This window comes from Apium graveolens, unplaced genomic scaffold, assembly GCF_009905375.1.
Source record: "Apium graveolens cultivar Ventura unplaced genomic scaffold, ASM990537v1 ctg4730, whole genome shotgun sequence".
In the NCBI taxonomy this organism is placed as follows: Eukaryota; Viridiplantae; Streptophyta; class Magnoliopsida; order Apiales; family Apiaceae; genus Apium; species Apium graveolens.
Window position 1 is genome coordinate 52,737 of NW_027418666.1, and position 22,338 is coordinate 75,074.

The 22,338-nt window shown below is 35.9% G+C and overlaps 5 protein-coding genes across 6 annotated transcripts; 1 reads left to right on the forward strand and 4 right to left on the reverse strand.

The window, feature by feature from the left end:
• Positions 1-348: 348 nt before the first annotated feature.
• Positions 349-1,209, reverse strand: LOC141702183 (uncharacterized). The gene has a single exon (XM_074505880.1). The coding sequence runs from the start codon at positions 1,207-1,209 to the stop codon at positions 349-351; it is 861 nt and encodes a 286-aa protein (XP_074361981.1).
• Positions 1,210-3,779: 2,570 nt separating this feature from the next.
• On the reverse strand, positions 3,780-4,681 carry LOC141702187 (uncharacterized). The gene has a single exon (XM_074505886.1). The coding sequence runs from the start codon at positions 4,516-4,518 to the stop codon at positions 4,117-4,119; it is 402 nt and encodes a 133-aa protein (XP_074361987.1). The 5' UTR covers positions 4,519-4,681; the 3' UTR covers positions 3,780-4,116.
• Positions 4,682-7,144: 2,463 nt separating this feature from the next.
• On the forward strand, positions 7,145-7,978 carry LOC141702184 (uncharacterized). The gene has a single exon (XM_074505881.1). It carries the CDS (start codon positions 7,145-7,147, stop codon positions 7,976-7,978), a length of 834 nt encoding a protein of 277 aa, XP_074361982.1.
• A 3,201-nt stretch (positions 7,979-11,179) lies between these two features.
• Positions 11,180-20,688, reverse strand: LOC141702186 (UNC93-like protein 3). Of its 2 annotated transcripts, none has more exons than XM_074505885.1 (10): positions 20,577-20,688; positions 15,115-15,278; positions 14,512-14,575; positions 14,315-14,428; positions 14,155-14,199; positions 13,289-13,539; positions 13,089-13,179; positions 12,496-12,608; positions 12,251-12,374; positions 11,180-11,588 (listed from the first exon to the last, which is right to left on the reverse strand). In XM_074505885.1, the coding sequence occupies exons 1-10, from the start codon at positions 20,622-20,624 to the stop codon at positions 11,397-11,399; spliced, it is 1,206 nt and encodes a 401-aa protein (XP_074361986.1). In that variant the 5' UTR covers positions 20,625-20,688; the 3' UTR covers positions 11,180-11,396. The 2 variants fall into 2 exon arrangements, with proteins under 2 accessions (XP_074361986.1, XP_074361985.1); XM_074505884.1 differs by lacking the exon at positions 20,577-20,688 and adding an exon at positions 16,059-16,551.
• LOC141702185 (uncharacterized) lies at positions 17,798-20,621 on the reverse strand. The gene has a single exon (XM_074505883.1). The coding sequence runs from the start codon at positions 20,432-20,434 to the stop codon at positions 18,089-18,091; it is 2,346 nt and encodes a 781-aa protein (XP_074361984.1). The 5' UTR covers positions 20,435-20,621; the 3' UTR covers positions 17,798-18,088.
• Positions 20,689-22,338: the final 1,650 nt, after the last annotated feature.

Sequence of the window (22,338 nt, forward strand, 5' to 3'; positions counted from 1 at the left end):
TGGATGTCAATTTGACATTGTCAATCTGATTAACTAGTTTAATGGTACCATCAGGTAAACAAATTATAATAGGAGTAGGGATATCATGTATTTCAGTAAACAACACAGAATTAAAAGCCATATGGTTACTAGCTCCTGTATCAATGATCCATGATGCATTAATAATATCAGACTCTACAAAGTCTACTTGAAATGCAGAGACAATACCTGCAAAGTTTACTGATGCTTGTTGAAAATCATCAAAGATAGGAGAACTTGGATGTTGTTGCATCATTTTCAAAACTTCCTGATAGACAGCTGAAACCATTTTAGAGTCCACTGTAGAAGATTTTGAAACATCAGCAGGTGCTATTCCAAGCACACCAGAATTGTCAGGGACATTTCAGCCATCATTTGAGAAAACTGTGAAGCCTGTTGAGTTTTTCCTTTGAAAGTTGTGTACCAATCTGGATAGCCTACCAGCTTGAAACATTGATCAGCACCATGACCTTTCCTCTTGCAATAGTCACAACTCATGTCCAACTTCATTTTCTTGAAATCCTTCTTGACATTGTTCATCACTTTAGAAGATCCTTGAGAGTAAGAATTGTAGTTTTGATTTGATTTCTGGCTATAAAATGCACTGATCTTAGGAGTCTTAGACACATTAAGAGTCAAATGATTATGTTTCTCAATCTGCTGAAGAATATGATAAGCTTTAAGGACTGAAGGCAATGGTTCCATGCTTAGCAAATTTGTTTTAACAGAATCATACTGCTTATTCAATCCATAGATAAGTTGAATCAGCTTCTTAGTCTCACTAGCCTCTGCAGCCTTCTTCAACAAATTGCAAGTACACTTACTCATAGCTCCACAATTACAATCAAGACAGCCTTCTAAAACATTCAATTTATCCCAAACATTCTTCAATTTACCATAATATTCAGCAATAGTCATGTTATCTTGTTGTATCTTAGACAGACTAGTATGCAACTCATATAGCAGTGGAGCATTAGATTTTCCAAACCTTTCACCAATGTCATTCCACAACTTACTTGACGAAGTAACAAAAATAAAGCTATTAGATATTACCTGATCCATAGATGAAGTAAGCCAAGACATGACCATATAATCGTTGTGAATCCACTTCTTAAAATCTGGAGATTCATTAGTCGGTTTCGGTAGAGATCCATTAATAAAACCGAGCTTGTTCTTAGCTCCCAACGCCATTTTCACACCACGACTCCGGTTAATGTAATTCTCACCATTGAGTAGCATAGTTCCCAACTGTTGCCTCGGATTATCTCCAGAAGAAAGATAAAATGGATCATTGTAGTTCACAGCCTGATTTGTGTAGAAGTTTCATGAGATTCAACATGCATCTGAGATGATTGAGCACCAGACGCCGCCATTAAGATCAGAAAGAAGAGATTTCAAGAAATCGATAGAACAACAAGAAGATTCAGATGAATTTCATCGAAGAGAGATCGAAGAAAATGATCGATAAAGATCGAGAAATCAAGAAACAGCAAATGAATCGAAAAACGATGACGAATCAACGAAGAAACAATCAAGATTCTAACTAATCTATCATGTATTGAAGAAGAAAAAAATGATGAACGAACATTATTCAACCATGCTCTGATACCATGACAAGATCAAGCTTATTCTTGATCTTCATCTTCTTCAACTTACTGAGAAAATAGAAAAATATATTGAAAGAATGAATGTGCTCCGTGAGCTGTATTTACACGAGTATATATATGATCCTAAGTAACTTGTATGTATAGCTGTAATTCCTAACTAACTATCTGACTGTACATGTTGACTGTGTATATCTAATAATAAAGAATATTTAACTCAATATAACTCCTCGCTCAGTACACTAGCATTCTTAAGATGGTTCGCAATCTTACTTGTACAGTTTCACAAGGTCTGCATTTCAGTTCCACTATAAAAAATCTGCTTGTGGCCTATTGTGATGCAAATTGGGGGGGGGTTGCAAATTTACTCGACAGTCTCTCACGGGTTATTGTATCAAATTGGGTGGTACATTGGTTTCTTGAAAATGCAACAAACAAAACACAGTTTCTCGTTACTCTATGGAGGCTGAGTATCGTTATTTGACTGATATGTTGTGTGAGATTACTTGGCTGGTATCGTTACTTCATGAGACGCATATTGATGGGATTACTCATACTTCATTATTTTGTGGCAATAATTTTGCCTCATACATTGGTTTCAACCCGGTGTTTCATGAGCGTACAAAATATATTGAAATTGATTGTAATTTGGTATGTCAAAAACTCAAGGTACTACCATCATATTACCTCTGTTGATCAGCCTGCAGATCATTTTACCAAGGTCTTGTCGTCCTCACAGCTGCTTTCGTTATTGTTCAAGTTAAGGGTTGTCAATTAGGGCAGAGCGCGGGGCGGATCGGTTCGGTTTTAGGTTAAAACCGAAACCGAAACCGCGTATCCTCGGTTTTTAAAATCGGAAACCGAAACCGCAACCGCAACCGTCGGTTCGGTTTTGGTTTAAAAATTTCGGTTCGGTTATAATCGGATCGATTTCGGGTTTAAAATCGCATCACACAAAATTAATAAAATAAATATGAGTTGTAAACTATAAAAAGAAGAGAAGAAAATGCATAAATAAATTTAAACTATGTCGTTAAAATCTACTCAATTGCTAGTATGGCCTGCGGAAGATTAAAGCATTAGATATAATTCCTAGCGGGACATGCAGAACAGCAACAAATAATGTAAAAACAAGGTGCACAGGTGCCTAATTTTGATTAATGCACTTCAGTTTTCAGCTATACTATTTCATAAAGACCTGGCTGAGTCATAAGGATAGCTCACTGCCATACAATGGCAATCCATTCTCCAACTTTTAATAAAAATATCAATCTCCTGGTTTACTGCCCAAGGTTAAAGCCCAAATATCCAAACAGTAATTACCGGCTTACTTTCTGTTTATACAAAATATGGGTGCTTATTTAATTTAAAGTTTATATATAATAATAATAATAATTTATTTTAAATAATCGGCTCGGATCGGGTTTTTGCGGTTCGGTTTCTACTTATAACCGAAACCGAAGAATCGGTTTCGGTTTCGGTTTTTAATTTTTTGGTTTCGGATCGGTTTTTGCGGTTTGATTTTTATCGATTTTTAGCGGTTTCGGTTGCGGATTCGGATTTTTTCGATTTTTTGCTCAGCCCTATTGTCAGTTGTCACCTCTAACTTGAGGGGGTATGCTGGTAAAGGTTGACTGTGAGTTGACTGTGAAGATCTAACGGAAATCATTAACGATTTTCTGAATAAACTTTTCCTTCATGTGAGTTGTTTTCCTCTTTAGTTATTAGATTTTATAATATTAGGTGTGTGTGAATGTGTAGTTAAGTATTAAGTAGATATACTCTTCTCGTTATATACGATTATAATGATCATCTTTCTAAATTGAAAATTTGTATACCATATTCTAATTATGAAATGAATGAAGTTTTAGTGTTTGTAACAAGTTGTATAAACAAAAATCTAATGTAATTAATTCAAATTACAAGCTCAAAAATATGTAAAAAAGACTTGTACGATTAAAAAGAAAAAATTAATAATATGGGTAAAAATCGAGACCCCGCCAAAATCCTACTAGTATGTAAAAACAAAAAAGTTCGATCAAATTGGCGCACACCTCTATAATTCTGAAACCAAACTCACCAAGAAAATTTTGCCAATAATGTTATAAAAATTCGCAGAGAGAAAAAAAAATGTAACAAAAAAAGAGAGTATCAACGTTATTAAAAATAAGATAAAATTTCTTATATTCTGGTCAAACTTAGCTCCTTCAAATAATCCTCACCTAAATTGAAGGAACGCTTCAAATATGGTGAAATACACTTCAACTTTTGCCTTTACTGGAAATTGCGTGAATTATTTTAACCAAATTAAGTGAAGGCTTCAAATTTCAATTCTTAAAATACCCGAAGAATAACAATCCAAGTTGAGAGTTAGACTTAATTAGAAGCTAATCAACTCAATTAGAAAAGTTTTCTGTCAAAAAAGGATAAAAAATAGAAAAGTGTGAATAATAGAATATGGGCTCAAAATTCATATGATTGCAATCATGAATGACTAATAGGGTTCTACAAGGGTGTCATCCTCCCACAAAGCAAGAGCTCTAACCACATAAGCTGAACACGCTACAATCACTGCAGCAAATACTGGAGGCACTACCAAATCCATCTTTGATCGTCTAAACATTTCCCCAGGAATACAAAAAGTCTCCGTAGGAATGTCCATGGGAACTCGAACGTATTCATCATTACGACAATGAGGCCCTCTGGATAATGAATCATAACTTGATGATGTCCTTGGAGAAATGACGGAAACAAAGGCAAGTTCAGGAGAGAATGAGGCCACAGCCACAGTGACTGTTAGAAGAGTCGTCCACGTCGTGGCGTAGAGAATTAAAGGCCACCGTGGGGAATCGGAGAGTCTTTGCATGATGGAGCTTAGTTGAGAGAGACAAGACATTATCTATGGAGCTTGTTGATTACTTAGATGGCCTGGTGTTTGTTGGAGAAATGTATCTAGCTTAATAAATCTTACACAACACTTGTGCATGGGAGAAGATGTATATGTATATGTATATAGAAAAAGATTAGATAAATTGGTTGGACCTAATCGCAACTGCTTTGTTGAAATTTGAATTCGAGGATTTGTTTGTTTACACAAAGTGATAAGGTCAAAATTACAGGAACAGATGGAAAGCTTTGATTCATTATTAATTGCTTATATAATTTTGGTATATTTCCAAATTAAACGTTGCCTCGGCAGCTGAAGTCCTGTACAGAACGTGCATAAATCCATTTTCAGGATCATTTTTCTATATAAAATTACTAATAATCAATTATATGTCAACTTTGACTGGGAGAATACTAGTGACCTTTTTATGATTGCTAAATAGAAAAAAAAAATTATATATATATATAGGAAAATGTACAAAGTAAAATAAAAATAGAAATTAGGAATTAATATAAGCCATTAAATCTACCTAATGATCGCCTAAATCATCCCACTCAACTAATTTGCACCCTCCTACACCCAATTTTAGCTTTTCCCCTATATTTTTAATTTAATTTTTCCCGTCAAACCGTAAGTTTTTTTAAAAATCCAATTTAACTATATTTTTCTACATCTCTCAACGATCGATTTGCATACCATATGTGTTATATTTCGAATTAGTTTTTTAAAAAAAAATTATTTAGTTTCTAATTTATATTCTAAATTTATTTTTATTAGAATAGCCCTATATATATATATAGGGGAATGATCAAATACAAACTAAAATTAAAATAGAATCTACGAACCAATCTGATCTTCCCCCTAAATCATCCCACCCAACTACTATGCACCCTCTCACACCCAATTTCAGTTTTTCCCCTCCGTTTTTAATTTGATTTTTTTCCGTTAAACTGTAAGTTTTTTTTTAAATCCGATTTCACTATATTTTTCTACATCTCTCAACGATCGATTTACATACCATATGTGTTATATTTCGAATTAGTTTTTTTTTTTAAATTATTTAATTTCTAATTTTTATTCTAAATTGGTTTTTACTGGAGTAGCCTTATATATATATAATGACTATTAGCATGTAATAGTCCTCTATAAGAACTCCGCTTGCATTTAAAAAGAAATACCGGAGTTACTTGATTAAATGAAAACTTGAGTTTCATTCCTACTAGTTTGAAAGAGAATTAAAGAGAATTAAATAATACCGACTCTACACGTAATAATAATTTAAAGTCTTTCAGCACAAATACATGTCTGAAGCTGCATCTCCGTGTATTTTTTCTCTCTAAAATGAGAGGTCATTTTCTCTCTGTTTGAGAGTTTTTTCTCTTGTTCACGTAACAAGCTTTGTTCTTTCAGTTCTCTTGTTTTCTTATCCTTCAACTCTTGTTTTAAAGGTCAAGTAATGGAACACCAAAAATCAGATTTAAACGATCTCTACTCAAAGCTTACTATAGAAGATGAAGAAGAAGGAGAAATAATTGTGGGAAATGCTGATATTCCACAGACTAAAAAATCATTCATTCTGATTGGGCGGTTCCTTACGGATAGAAACATAAATTTTAATGCGATGCAAACTGTATTATCATCAGTATGGCGACCAAAAGAGGGTGTGGAGATTCATGATATAGGGAATATGCGTTACTCATTTGTGTTCTACCACCCCATGGATGTACAGAAAGTTATTGAATGTGGCTCATGGTCGTTTGAACAGGGAATGCTAGTCTTTAAACAGATAACAGGGGAGGAAGATCCAAAGGAGATAGTATTGAATGAGGTAGATATATGGGTGCAAGTGTATGATATTCCTAAAGGTTTTGTCTCGGAAACCATATTGCAGGGTATAGCAAACTATATTGGTTGTCTTGTGAAATCGGATCTGCAGAATCTTAATGGGGTGTGGAAGGTATACTATCGTATCAGAGTTCGTATGGATGTGAGCAAGCCAATTAAGAGGCGGATGAAAATTAAATGGGAAGGTGGAGATTGGAGCTGGATTAATTTTAAATATGAGAGGCTTAGTACATTTTGTTTTGTGTGTGGAAGGATAGGACATTTAGAGAGGGATTGTAACGTGGTATATGCAAATCCGAATAAGGAGATAGAAAGGGCATACGGTACGTGGTTAAGAGCACCGAATAAGTCTAACAGAGCTAGTATTGGGTCAAGATGGTTGAGAAACGGCGAAGGGGGGAGTAGATGGGAAGAACGTGGTGGATATTCAAAATCTCCGGCAGTCGGAAGTGAGAAGGGGAAGGGGGGCGAGATTTACGGAGGATGAAAATTCTGGTGCAAAAAATCTGGAGGATAATGGAAGGATCACAATTACAGCACGAAATCAGGAACAGAAAGATAGTGGCGGGCAATTTTCAAATGAGACAAATTTGAATGGAGAAAATAACGGGGGAGAAAATTACGTTATTGATCCAAAAAGACGTCGTACAGGGAGGGAATTAATCTTAGAGGAAAATGGGCCAACACTTATGCAAACGGACCGGCTTCTTCAAACAGAACAAGGTGGGAGTATTAACGGGTCAAAAAACTTGAACGTGGCAGGCTCTAGAAAAGAGGCCCGCCTAGGATTATGAGTGTTCTTGTGTGGAACTGTCGTGGAATGGGCAATCCACGAGCAGTTAGATTTCTGAAAGAAATCATTCAGAAACATAGGCCCAGTTTAGTTTTTCTATCAGAGACATTAGTTAGGCGAAATAAGATTGAATCTATATGTAGATTGATTCAGTTTGAAGGTTTTTTCACCATTGAACCGCAGGGACATGGAGGAGGACTAGCACTTATGTGGAAGAACACAGGAGCAGTAGAAATAAAAGATAGTTGTAATCATTATATTGATTTCGAGGTTGAGTGTGAGCAGATTGGTAGGTGGCGCTATACAGGGTTTTATGGTTGTCCAGAAAGGGGGAGACGACAAGAATCGTGGGATTTGCTTCGAGGGCTTGCATCGAGCTCGCATCTACCATGGTATGTGTTAAGGGATTTCAATGATATGTTATATGAGTTTGAGAAGTTGGGAGGAAGGCCACATCCACGGAATTTACTAGAAGGGTTCCATAACACGGTGATAGATTGTGGCCTTGAGGATCTTGGTTTTACTGGATGTGAGTTTACATGGGAACGTTATCGAGGGACACCAAGATGGATACAGGAGAGGTTGGATAGGGGTCTCGCGAATCAGGGCTGGAGACTTTTGTTTCCTAATGCAGAGATTCAGGTGCTTGAGGTCTCTACCTCGGATCACTTGCCTTTAATCCTTCAGTTAAATAAGCAGGTCTTTGCACAAAAAGCTAAGAGATTTCGTTTTGAGAACATTTGGATTAAAGAGGCGGATTGCAGGAACTTAGTGCAAAATAGTTGGAATTCGAATGATCTTGGAAACATATTGGAGAAGATAGAGTATTGATGTTTAAAGCTAGATGAATGGGGAGGAGGAAATGTGAGGGAGCTGGTAAATAAGATCAAAAATTGCAGGTGGACCATGCGAAAATTCAGGTCACGAAGAGATGGTTTTGGAGTGCAGAAATATAATGAAGCTAGATGTGAATTTTTAAAGTTACTGGAACGTCAAGAAGTGTATTGGAAGCAGAGAGCAAAACAGTTTTGGCTTAAGGAAGGGGATCAAAATACTAGATTTTTTCATAGTTTTGCTTCGGGGAGGAAAAAGAATAATCAGATTGCGAGGCTGAAAGATAAACATGGGGAATGGGTGGATAGCGTGCAAGGTGTACAGGAGATTGTAACAGACTATTTCTCTGAGGTTTTTAAGTCATCAGGAACAGGGGGTTACCTCTCAGAAAATGAAACAGTGAATCGTGTTACAAATGAACAAAATGCCCAGCTTCTAACTCCTATTTCAAGTGACGAAGTAAAAGATGCTGTTTTTTCGATGCACGCGGAGAAAGCACCGGGATATGACGGATTGAATCCATATTTTTATCAGACCTATTGGAGTATAGTCGAAAAGGATGTGATGGGTTTTTGTCAGCAGTTTTTTCATACGGGTGAGCTACAAGGAGAAGTAAACCGTACGTTAGTTTGTTTGATTTCGAAAGTAAAACACCCACAACAGATGAGTGAACTGCGTCCTATATCCTTATGTAATGTCCTGATCAGAATTCTGTCCAAGGTACTAGCGAATCGGCTGAAAAATTGTTTGCCAACGTTGATATCGACTAATCAAAGTGCTTTTATAGAGGGACGTCTTCTAACTAGATAATGCACTGATAGCGTTTGAAGTCAATCATTACATAAAAAGGCGATCTCAAGGGGTGCATGGTGTGGTTGGGTTGAAGATTGATGTGTCTAAGGCATATGACAGACTAGAGTGGAATTTTATTGAGGGAATGATGGCTAAATTTGGCTTTCACGACATCTGGATTCAACGAATCATGACTTGCATTAAGACTGTCACATACAAATTCATTCAACAAGGAGTGATTTTTGTTGAGGTCAAACTGCAAAAAGGAGTTAGGCAAGGGGATCCTATATCCCCTTACATATATATTCTTTGTGCTGAGGGTCTTAGTTCAATTATTAAACGACATGAAGATGTGGGGTTGCTCCATGGGTGTAGTATTGCTAGAGGGGCACCGACTATATCGCATCTACTATTCGCCGACGACTGCTATTTCTTCTTTAAAGCAGCTGAAGCAAGAGTGATGAAGAGGATTATAAAGCGATATGAAGAGTTGTCTGGGCAAGCTGTGAATTTTAACAAGTCCATGATTACGTTTAGGCCAAACACGTCTGCAGAAAATCGAGAGCTAATCTGTGGAATTTTAGAAGTACAGGAAAGTAGGATTCCAGGAAAATACTTGGGTATTCCAATGGCAGTAGGAAGAAAGAAAAACGAGGTGTTTAATTTCTTATCTGATAGAGTTCGTCAGAAATTACAAGGATGGCAGAATCAAACAATCTCAAAGGCTGGTAAGTGTACCTTGTTGAAAACTGCAGCACAGTCGATTCCAAATTTTTGGATGAACTTACTGCTTATTCCAAGCAACGTGTGCAATAAAATTCAACGCCAAATGAATGGATTCTGGTGGGGCACTGGAAAAGAAAATAGTGGCATTCGATGGATGAACTGGGATAGAAATTGTGATGTCAAAGAAGCGGGAGGCTTGGGTTTCAAAAATTTGCAGAAGTTTAATATTGTAATGCTAGCGAAGCAAGGCTGGAGGCTTTTAAATTATGCAAATCCACTGGTTACAAGTATTATGAAGGCACGATATTTTCCAAATAATGTTTTCTTGGAGGCGAAGTTGGGGCAGAATCCAAGTTACATGTGGAGAAGTATTCTTGCGGCACAGGAGGTGGTAAAACAAGGATGTCGAATGAATATTGGCACGGGGGAGGATACTTTTGTCTGGAAAATACCTTGGCTACCGTGTGCTGAGAACGGGTATGTTACAACAAATATGCCTCTAGAGTTAGAAAACATAAAGGTGAGCAGCTTAATGGAAGATCAGGCGAGGAGATGGGATGATGAAATTCTTAATGATCTGTTTAATGCTAGAGATGTTAAGCTAATAAAAAATATTCCCCTGTCTTCGAGAGAGAGAAGGGATAGGTGGATGTGGATGTGGAGACTCGATGAAAAAGGAGAATTCGCGGTAAAAAGCTGCTATCGGCAATTGGTTGGAGAATGTTCTACACCTGATGTATCATTCTGGAAGAAAATGTGGAATTTAGATCTACCTGGGAAGGTGCGTTTTTTCATGTGGAGGACGTGCAGATTGTGTTTACCAACTGCTATGGCTTTGATCGAGAAACGAGTAAACATTGACAGTAAATGTACTTGGTGTCGGGTGGCGAATGAAGATGCTAAGCATGTCCTTTTTGAATGTATTTTCGCAAGGAATGTATGGAGCTCAGTTGGTATGTCAGAATGGACGCAGGCAAAGTAAGGGGAGACGATATTTGATCATGTTAAAAGGTTGTTTAGTAGTGGAACTAATGAGCAATGTGCTTTGCTTGCACTGTTTTGTTGGAGCATTTGGAACCGTAGAAATAAATGGGTGTGGAGCAAAATTGCGGTATCTGTTTTTGGTACAACGAGTGCTGCGATGAGCTTACTAACAGAGTGGAAGAAAACTCAGTTAGAGCGTACCAGGTCTACATCAGCAGTGAACTCAAGTACGAGGAGATGGCAGCTTCCGCAGCGAGACTGGGTGAAAGTCAATATTGATGCAGCTATCTTTGGGGATAATGGAACCATTGTGATGGGTGGAGTAATTCGGGATGAGACCGGAAGGTTGTTGAGGACAATGTGTAAGCAGAGGCAAGGTTCTTGGTCACCCAGGGAGGCTGAAGCTCTAAGTCTCAAAGAAGTGTTTTCATGGACAAAAAGGCATGGTTTTACGCATTGTCTTTGAGACGGATTGTAAGTCATTGGCGGCAGATGCATGTAATGGCGGATCAGGGCGATCATATTTTCATTCTATTGTTAGTGATTGTGTGGAGTTATTTAATCACTTTGATGATGTGATAGTGCAGTTTGTGCATAGGTCTGCGAATGCAGTCGCTCACTTGTTAGCAAGAGTGTCTCGTTCTATGTCAGACTTACAGGAGTGGGAGGATGTTGTTCCTAACTTCTTATCGGATGTAATTTCCTATGATTTGTTTTAATGCAAGTACGTTTTATTTCAAAAAAAAAATATAAGATATACCGAAAGTGAGTAGCACTACAAGGGTATTTGCATTGATAAACAGTACTGGTAGTTTTGTACAACATTCCGGCACTCAGTTTCACATGTAGTATGACTATTGGCATGTAATACATGAGCAGTACTGTTCTAGAAAGCAAACAAATGTTTCCCAGCTCAGTTATTAGAAGTATTACTGGAAAATGCTCTCTCCAACTTGAGTGTAAGAACAAGAAACCCTGCGACCGAGATGCATACGGCGACAAGCATAAATTCCAACATCGCCTCGAATGTAATGTAGGGGCTTACGAAAAAGACAACTGCAGTTGAAGCACTCTGCCAAAGCTTGAGTTGTGCAAATGAACCTTCCTGTTGGGAGAAAAACACACGAAGTAATTATTACTTGTTCTTTACAGGTACATACACTTAAAATGCATGTATCATATTCCCAGTTATGCCCCTTAACATTTTACATTATAACCAAAATATTATTATTTTAAACTCGTTAGTCCACTTGTACTAGTTTAGCTAACCATTTACTAGATCTTCAACAGGAAGCTGGGTTGGCAGAATTCTTAGTTCAAGTAGTCCATAGTGTATGCCTGACTCACTAAAGAAGTGGGAATCTAATACAAGCTTAAAAAGGAAGACATAAACATGAGAGTTTAAAGAAACAGACAGAGATCTTTCCTTTTGGCCATATGCAATAGTAAGCAAGTCCAACTTACCGTAAACAGAATACAGTATACACTCAACTCCGTCAGTAATTACTTTTGCCAGTTTTTCAAAAGCATTATAAAATAGTCTTAAATATATTTTTGAATTCATCACAGAAAATTCTTGTGGATATATACCGTGGTCATCTCAATGAAAAACAAATCACTCGAAGTTTCAGGATCATTGGAGATGCTAAAGTACCATATTAAAAAGGTTTGTTAAACAAGGGATGCTGATAAGAAGATGTCATACAAAACCATCTGGAAGAAAATTCAAGCAAAACTGATGACAGTAGCAAAGATAATAACTTATACCATGTCATGCTTGAACAGCAATGCAATTAATGCACTAAGTTGTGTGTTAAAAATTCCATCACCAATGCCCCATATTGCTGCTATGATAAGAGGAATGACAATTCCAAGTAATCCGGTACTCGTGCTGCATAATTCCATAACAAAAAAACAGATGAATTATATAGTGATTTTTTTTCATTTAAAAGAGGTCTCCAGGATATTCAAGTATTGTTTAAAGTACAATTTAATTTCACAAGAGTGCATACCTGTAACCTAGTAGAAGCCAGAGCAGTACAATAGCCTGAGTTAAAGCTCCCCCACAAACTATTAAGGTAATAGAATTGAGACCTGAGGTAAGTCTACCAGCAGCCAGAGAACACTGACATATATTACAAAAATAGATGAGACTATAAAACAATTTCATGATATATGACATAAAAGTAGAGTAACATATGCCGACTTAGTTTATGAACATTAAGTGAAATTGCATAGCGACAATCATAGCATTTCACCTTGTTTGAGTAGATTGTTGCAAATGACCCAATTTGATGACCTCCAAAGAAGGCAAGCATAAACCAATTCACTCCATGCCATATTACTTGTGGGGTATGTAACAGAATAACAGTAATGTTGGGTTGAGGTCGGACTATCCAAATATTTCCTTATTTCTTCTAATCAACGGGATATTTAGAAAATATGGTGATTAGTTAATTCATTCACTTCACTATTAAGCAGAACATAGACGAATACTTCGTGTGGAATTCATACATTTGCATCCATTAATATAGCGGTTTAATGACCTAACTCATTTAAATATTATAAAAAACACTATTTTGACAGTTCTGCATTTGATACTTACAATTGCATCAAAAGCCCCATAAACAGCCATTGCACCACCAACACCAGCCTCTCCCAGTACTGGTTCGACAATAAATTTAGTATATTCAGCCCTAAAATGAATATTCCGTCATCAACTAAGTTAGATGAACTACCCTTTAATAATTTCTGGTGTAAGGATATTTTAAAATGTTTTATACGATAAGCCGCCGAAATACTCACCAAACAAATGCTTGTTGTAAGCCTGAATATGCTATAAGGGGGATGATCAAAAGTAGTCGTCGATCACATAATGGATTGATGACAGAATTTGATAAGGATACCATCACAGAATAAAAAGTGACAGAAGAATCTTGGAGTCCCTCCTCTTTCTTTGGATCTCTTTTCTGTAAGAAGCACATGAGAATCGTACCTACGGTCATACTACTGAGGAAGACAACAAAAAGCAATGTTGTACCACTTGTACTTCCATCCTGCACGAGTTAAACCAATTCACAGAATCAGATATTATATATACTCTGAGGTAGGGAGACTGTAACAATTATATCTGCTGATAAATTATCTCTTAATAATCAGACTCAAAGATAGCTATTATAAAATGTTGAAAACTCTTCATCAATGACAAAGTAAAAGTTACTTTTATATGGTTTCTGGGTGTAGGCTTAGCTTGTTTCATAGAACAGAGAATATCTTCTGGATCCAAATTGGAGTTAGATACTTTCTTCAATGTCATACTATCACAAACTCTATCCAATAACAGACGTCCACCTACCTCCATGTAACTTTAGTTTAGCACAAAGATCTAAATTGATTCATAAAAGAGATTCCTCAGCGAAGAGTTGTATTTCTCGGTTTATTTTACAAATTAAGGACGATGACAAATAAATAAAGAGACCATAGTCAATTTCCCTTGATCAGGTATTCCAGCAGATTCATTAAATTTACACTCTAGTGATGACACAGAGAAACTAGAAAGTTAAAAAAACCTAGACCAAGCCTCCAATGCATTTCATAACTATTAACTATCAATTTCTAATCTAAAGGGCAGAAAAAGAACTTAAAATCGGTTTGAATTCACTAGTGCATACCTGTCCTTTATTCAATAGCGCAAGAGAAAGTAGATTTCCAACCAACTGCAAATTGATACAAAGGAAAAACCACACTGAAAAAAAGGATTTAACATAAAAAGTAAAATATAAACAAGCAAGCTATTCTGCTAGATTCCTCAGGAAAGGGTTTAAGTCACACCTGGTGACTGGCAAACATCCCCCAAAACTCCCCGTTAAATTGACCGATTATAGTTCCTTCATGTTCGTTGTGATCATATGCATGACTACGTGCAGTGGAAGTAAGATATGTACCCTGATATATCACACCGAGTACTTAAAAAATGTAACAAAGACACATTGAAATAACATTTATTAAGTTTATGGAAATAATTGCACCTGTCCGACCCATATAATTGAAGCAGAAAATCCAAGATATAATGATGCTGGCACCATCGTATACCTACACGAAGAAGTAAAACTCTTTAAATTGAGTTTCTGGAGTTGCAAGAAAGATGCTCTTCATCAAAAGGAGAATCTTGAGGATTAGCACTGATCCACGAAACCTTGACCCGTATAATTTATTTCTGAAACTTCTCTGGCCTGTACTAAATCAAGCCATCCATTGCATTATGATAACCAGAACTCCTTTACAAGTAGTTAAGTATTTTTTTAAAAGTATTGATTAGGGTTAAGTTTCTTTTTTCCAATCCAAGGATGATATAAGATTTACGTTCCTGGAGAGTGTTGTTTGTACAAGTGTGCACACTATCTTCTGTTTTCTATTGAGGAATTAAAAATGTTGTTTTTTTTTGTTTTTTTGACAGACGTGTATTGATCTTTTGTTCTCTAACACCACAGTTACATTTACACTTAAATGAAATATAGATTTTTCTTCTTTCTCTAAGACTCGGTTGCAGAAATCACATAAGTTAAAAAGAGTTCAGTCAACTAATAAACCTCAGATGAACTGAGACTTGAAGGGAAAAGAAAAGCAATTACCATGTTGGAAACAAATTTGCAGCTATGAATAACCAATATCCAATAGTTCCAAGAATTAGAGCATTTTTTGAGCCAAGCATCCGAACCACAAAGGAAGCAATCAATGTAGATATTGTGAAGGAGGTATACAATACTCCAAGTGAAATAGTTCCTAAATTTTTCTCCTAAAAGTAAAACCCATTATATCAGCCAAACCACCAATAACAAAGTATTGAAAGCTCATTACAACTAGTTGCAAAAATATCTAAACCAATTTTCTTAGTAGCACAATATATATCCCCTCTAGAGACTTTCACAACAGAAATTACATAGCTCGACTTAAAATATATATATATATATATATATATATATCATTGTTCAGTAGACTTGTTCAACATTATCTTAACAAATCCATTGAATAAAATCACGGATTAGAAATCCGAGATGGAATTTTTCAGGTTTCCGGCCCTTCTACCACATATATAAAAAAAAATTGCCATCAATGAGGCGGCTTTTTTTAAGATGTGTAACTTTTAAAACATTTTCTGGAGAAGCGTATCATAGATATGCATTTCATATGTACCTCCTTGTACACAATAAGCATGTACCAAACACATTTGTCATACACGATCAGTATATACAAAATGCATATGTGATGTGGTAATTAAGGGTCTGTGGTAATTAAGGGTCTTTGTTTTTCGAATAATGATGTTTTACTGTAATAGCTTAGGTCATCCTTCTCTAGTTCTCTTATAATATTATACACTTTCAATGATTAAAGCCTCAAGAAACAATAAGGAACTAATACAACGAGATTGAAACAAGAAAAACATATTAACAAAAAAGAGGGACAAACAGATTAAAATGATCTCCTATATTGATTATTGATCACAACAAGAAAGTTACTGAAAACAGTAGTAATAAAAAAGAAAAGGGATATGATATTGATGAAAGAAACAACTGACAGTGTTAAGAGTACTTTCAAGATTCTGAACAGCGCCATAAGCCAAGAAGATGAACAAGAAAGCCCAGCTCAAGAAATGAACATCTCTGGTATGATTAAGAGGGGTTTTAGTTGGAGCAATCAAGGGCAATTCATCATCCATGATTACTGTACTCTACTTGAATCAGAAAGATAAATACATCATGTATGTATATATATACAGGAGGAGAATATTGGGTGGGGGGATGAAATAAACAATGAAATAGAGAAAAGCGCCGGCGAGGATGAGAAGAATGACAAAAAGAGAGTTGACAAAGAAAGAAATAAGAATCTCAACTCTCAAGCAAGCAGACACACACAACAGGTTACTGCTTTAGTTTACTTGAATATACACCTGAATCTCACACCTCTGCCTTTATATTATTTACGATTGCAGGAAATGGAGACCAACACAAATGGAAACGAAGGGGAAAGAGAGCCCATAAAAAATAGAGGAGCAAGCACTAATTAGTTCCAAAAATCAAACTTACTGCCTATTTGGACACCATTTTGAAAACTAATTCCTGATATCAAGTATTTTTTTAAAAATTATTGATATACAAAATATGCACTTGATATGGTTACTGAGAAATTGAAACTAGCTATATCAACAGTTTATGTAAAATATTTTTAACCAATTTTTCAACGACTTATTAATAATTTTTAAAAAAATCGGTTCATATACATTACCGTCGCATATGCTATTAAATGTGTATTATGTACTTTTTTTTAAAAAAAATCGGATGCCATTACAAAGAACGACTCGGGGTTTTGAATATGGAGAACAGCAAATGAGAGAATTATAGAACACATTTTGGTACAATCCCTTCTTTTTTTTTGTTTTTTTCTTTAGACGAAAAGAAGGCTACTGATAAAGAATATATCGAACTAGGGCTGTTTTGTCTGAGCTGCTGTAATGTTTCTTTGTCCTTGTTACTATCCCTTTAAACCACCACACACAAGTAACAATCAATTCCTATCCAATACGAGGACGGCTCTGAGAAATCTAATACAATATGTTTGTTCTCTTGTACAGGCCATCCAATGCACACAACAAAACTACGAGATTACTTGAATCCAATTGCCAATTTAAAAGACCCTTCACGGCTTCACCAAACCAACAAGAAAAGACAAACTGTTGCAAATTCAACAAACCACTGCCTGATAATTAGATAGAAATACTACAACAATTAACAGCCATTGACTAGTTCCTCGGCCATCACAAAGTTCCGATTGTTCTGCTTGATTTTTGGTGCCATGATTGCACAAAGCAGTTGCGTTCGACCAAGGCATAAGATTTCTAGTATGTACAGTGACTATGGAATGATAACAATTTATATAGCATAAGTTAGTGTCGAAGCTCATTCCTCCCCCTTCTTGTCCTCCAACCACATCATCAGTTTCACAGAGAAAGATTATAATGTCACTGTACCAAGATCCATGAAAATAGAAGAGAAACAAGGGAGAGGGAGGTCTGAGTCGGATCTAGACACTATAAGATGAACTCTTAGCATAAGAGTATAATACCCTCCCAAAAAAAGTTCTAAATGTCCTTCTCGAATTAACAAAACTATATTTCCAAATGGAATTAGTACCTCTATCATAAGATGCACAGTTTTTGAAGCATTGATAAACAAACCTCTCCAAGCACCTAAACGGAATCATGGCATCAAAAGTTGAATAAGTGTATATTTAACTACTGATTAACAATAACTTGGAATATAGTAGTATTAAACATCTATAATCTCTAATTTAAGTAGAAAGTAATAATGAGAAACAAATTAACCTGACAGGCCGGATAACCAAATCATACAAAGTAACAAAACTTATAATCATTACTCCAATTGACCTCGTGCATTATTAAATTTTGCATCGACTCACTGAAACGCCGTGTGCGGGTGCGAAATTAGATTTCTAACTACAACAAATCTGTAATCCGTTTAAACAGTCTATTCTCCGTATCTTCATACAGGAGTTCAAAATCAGGGACGAACAGAAGCTCTCACCCTTGCATTAAGATCGAAAGGATTTTACCTTTGTATACTTGCCATAACCTTTTCTAGGCTTTCGACTGTTCAGGACACCTTCTAGGGTAAGCAGTGCATCTTGAAATTTACGGATTTTGAGGAAACCCATTACCATACTTGCCTCATTCTCAGAGACTTTTGCCATCTTCATGATTCTCTCGACAAGCTTAACTAGAGTGTCTTCCATTGATAAAGCACAAAGTCCTTCTGCCAACATGAAGAATGACGAGAACTCTGGTAAATGACCTTTATCAGTCATCTCAAACACAAAATCAACAGCCTCTGCTATAGGTCCTCCACCAGAACACAGCCCTCGGAAGACTGTTAAATAAGAAACAGAATCGGGAGGATCACCTTGTTCCTCCATTTCTCTAAAAAGTCGCATGGCTTCATCCGTTCTTTTACTGTTAAAGAGTGCTCCAAGAATAGGATTATAAGCTTGTGGAGACATGACCATGCCATTCATCTTGATACTTCTTAGGAGCTTAGTTGCGACCTTAAGTCTCCCTGCTTTGCACATGCCATTGATTAGTGTTCCGTAGGTGACAACATCCGGTTCACAACCATTTGACGTCATTGTCTGGACTATATCTGCTGCCTTTTTTACATCACCTGTTCTGCAGTAGTGAGTGAGAAGAGAATTGTAGGTAAATTTATTAGGCTTAAATCCTTCCATTATCATCTGGTCAATAAGAATAGTAACCTCATCCATTCTCCTTCTCTTCGAAAGGCCATGGATAAGGGTGTTGTAAGTTCTCACATTTCTTGAAACACCTTGGACTTCCATCTGATCAAAGATCTCCTCTGCTTCTTCAATTTTGTCGTTCTTGCAGAACCCATCAATAAGAGTATTATATGTTATTACACTACGTGCACATCCACTTGATTCCATTTGTTTTAGAAGGCTCAGAGCTTCATTTAGTTGCCCTCTAGAACAAAGACAATCAATAAGCATATTGTAGGTAAATTCATCAGGTTGGCACCCTTGGTTATGCATATCCCTAAACAAATCCATGGCAATTTCGTAGTTGTTGCTCAAGCAGAGACCCTGTATCAGAGAATTAAACGTACAGACATCAGGCAAGACACCCTTGCTTGCGAGAACACGAGCAAGCTCTGTAGCTTCTTCAACTTGGTTTTCCTTGCACATGGTGCTAATTATGGTGTTATATGTGACAGTGTTTGGGGAGCAATTCTTTGAAAGCATCAAGTTAAGAATCTCCATTGCCTCTTCAATTTTGCTTAAGTTACACAATCCAGAAATCAGAGTGTTGTATGAATATATATCTGGATCAAACCCCTCCTGAAGCATTATATCCAAGATTTCCATAGCATGATTAAGATATCCCGCTTTGCACAAACCATTAATCAAAGTATTATATGTGAATTTGTCCGGAGGAAATCCTTTGGAAGTCATCTCTTCCACAAAGTTCAAAGCTTCTGCAATTTTACCCTCTTTGCAATAGCCGTTAATTAGAACGTTGATTGTTATATTGCTTGAGGGGCATTGAGCTGCAATCATTTGGTCTCTCATTCTCAAAGCACCTTTGAAATTCCCCTCCTCGATATAGCCCTGCATTATTGTGGTATAAGACTTCTCATCTGGCACCAACCCGTAAGTAGTCATCTCTTCCATCATCAGAATCGCAGGTCTAATCTGATGAGCTTTACACAAAGCCTTGATCAATATATTGAAGGTAGAAACATCTGGTTTCACCCATTTACTCATCATCAAAGAATGCACCGTTTCAACTAATCTCAACTTGTTTCCATCAACAAGAACATTCAACAACAAATTATATGTAAACGTGTGTGACTTCAACACAAATTCTTGCTCCATAATATCAAGAACACCAATAGCTTCATCATACAAACCAAACTTGGCATAACTTTCAATCAAAACAAAAAAAGTACCCTCAACAACCTCACACCGAGAACGCTTCATATCATCCAATACACCCCTAATCAAATCAAACTTCCCACCATTTCCAAGCTTGCGCAAAACCTCCTCGTATATCGACAAAGTGGGCCTAAAACCAGGCTGCTCTAAAGCCCAATCAAACAGCTGGAGAGCTGAAGCCTCATCTTTTTCACGACGAAGGGTGTTAAGTAGCTCCTCCTGAGTGAAGTCTGCAGACAGTTTTCGGGTTGAAGACGGAGAAATGGTGGACACGGAAGATGAACTAGACGACGAAACAGAGGTGAATTGTTGCGGCGAATACGTACAAGAAATTATACTAGGAGATTTGAGACGGATAGAAAAGGGAATTGGGTGTCTAAAATCATTAGGAAGGGACCAAGGGTGGAGCTTTAGACAATAACAAAAGGCCATTGAAGCAATTCAACAAACACTTATCATACAACCTTTAAAGCCTCAATTTACAAGTAAATCGAATGTTCGAGTGTGTATATATTATACTAGATTAACAAATCTTTTAGTAGAAAAACAATTGAAAAGCATATTGAGAATTTACCTCTGAAACAGTGTGAAATGTGAAAGTTCCATCGGATAAGTCTGTCATAAGCACAATCACTTCACCGTTGTCATAGAATTATTAAAAAGATATTTATAAATCATGCTTAATTCATTTTGTGGTCCCCAGCCGCGGCACCTAGCCCACTACATACTTCACTTCAGCCTGCTGCTCCCTCCTTCGTGTTCTCCCACATTTTTAAGTATTTTTATAAAATACTTAAGTTATTTTTAAAAAAAAAACATTTTCTGAATATAAATATATTAATTAAAGGGAAATTGTGAAGAATACCAATTTTGGGTAATTATTTGCAATTCTACTATCTTACTTAAAATCTTGCAAATTTACTATTTTTTAAACATAAAAATAATTAAACTGCAAAAATATTATCTCTCTACCCTCTTTATCATCCTCATCCTTCCTTACCTCATCTTCCTCCACCACAACCTCCTCCTCAACCCTCTGCCGCCGACACACCGCCGCCATCTCTGCCGATAGCACCTGCGCCGGAGTTTTACTCACCGGCGTCATGGGAGCAATTGAATTGATCATCCTCCGTGCTGCTGGGCATTCATTTTTCATTTGCAACTATCTGCACAACTTATTTTGCAACTAAATGTAATTTTCAACAGATTTTTTCAAATTTGCATTTGTGGTTGCATATATGGTTACTAGCAGTTGCAGATATGGTTGCAAATGCAACCTCCGTAATTTTGCAAATATTTTTTGAAAGTTAGTATTTTTGCAATTTATTTTAAAAACTGACAGTATTTTTACATAAAGTTTATAAAATTTAGGTATTTTGAGAAAAGCCCTAAATTAAACTTTTATCTATAAAAAACTAAAAAATAATAAATTTTATCATGCCACCAATGCATCTACAAATGTGCGTAGAAAAATCAAGCGATAGTTAAAAAAACAAAGAGAGTACTGATCTGTTTGACTTTTTGCACATATTTCAATATATAGGAAAAATAAGTTTTAAAATTTATTTATATATATATATATATATTATTCAAAAAAATAAAAAATAATAAAAAAGTATAAACATTATAATTCAAAATTCTTAAAAATAAGTGAAATAAGTCTAACACCCTATATAATGGACTATGAATAAGGGAGTATATATTAAAATTTTCAAGCTAATAATATTTAGATTTTAATTTATCATTTAGATGCATTGGATTATAACTAGGGATCTTTGCCCGCGCGCTACGCGTGCTAGCAAAAAAAATATTAATTTTATTATTTTTTACGATTAGCACCAAATAAATTATTTTACCATTTCTTTTTATTATTTGAATATTTTATTTTTCGCTGAAAATCACGGTGTTGAGTTTTGGTAAAAGTATCTCAAATAATATTGTCACGAATAGTTGCGATATGATGTTAGTTTTATTTTTTGTTACTAATATATAAGAGAAAATGAAAGTTTCAAATTAGACAACAACATTAAATAAATTTAATGTGGTTTAATTTTATGAAAAAAATGTATAGATACCAAATTGTGGCCAAATTAAAATACAATTGACACATCTCCTATTCTTTTATCATGCAATAAAAAGTTTCAGTTTTTATTTTTACTACAACTACAGAGTAACTATCACTTGAATAAAAAATGGAGGTATTATTGTTATTCACCGGGTCCATTTTTTTACTTCCTCCTCTATATGCACCCTTAAATCATTGATTTTTTTCCAGATATGGTATTGCATATGATACTTTTGTGTATATCTTTAGGGTGTTGAACATTAGTGATGAG

What these genes read in the sequence shown, in the direction of transcription:
- LOC141702186 (XM_074505884.1), bottom strand. Translation starts at nt 16,199, where the DNA reads ATGGATGATGAATTGCCCTTGATTGCTCCAACTAAAACCCCTCTTAAT. An exon ending in GGATGTTTGCCAGTCACCAG is followed by an intron (nt 14,200 to 14,314) that starts GTGTGACTTAAA and finishes ATCAATTTGCAG; the next exon opens with TTGGTTGGAAATCTACTTTC. An exon ending in TTACAACAAGCATTTGTTTG is followed by an intron (nt 13,180 to 13,288) that starts GTGAGTATTTCG and finishes TATTCATTTTAG; the next exon opens with GGCTGAATATACTAAATTTA.
- LOC141702184 (XM_074505881.1), top strand. Translation starts at nt 7,145, where the DNA reads ATGAGTGTTCTTGTGTGGAACTGTCGTGGAATGGGCAATCCACGAGCA.
- LOC141702187 (XM_074505886.1), bottom strand. Translation starts at nt 4,518, where the DNA reads ATGTCTTGTCTCTCTCAACTAAGCTCCATCATGCAAAGACTCTCCGAT.
- LOC141702185 (XM_074505883.1), bottom strand. Translation starts at nt 20,434, where the DNA reads ATGGCCTTTTGTTATTGTCTAAAGCTCCACCCTTGGTCCCTTCCTAAT.
- LOC141702183 (XM_074505880.1), bottom strand. Translation starts at nt 1,209, where the DNA reads ATGGCGTTGGGAGCTAAGAACAAGCTCGGTTTTATTAATGGATCTCTA.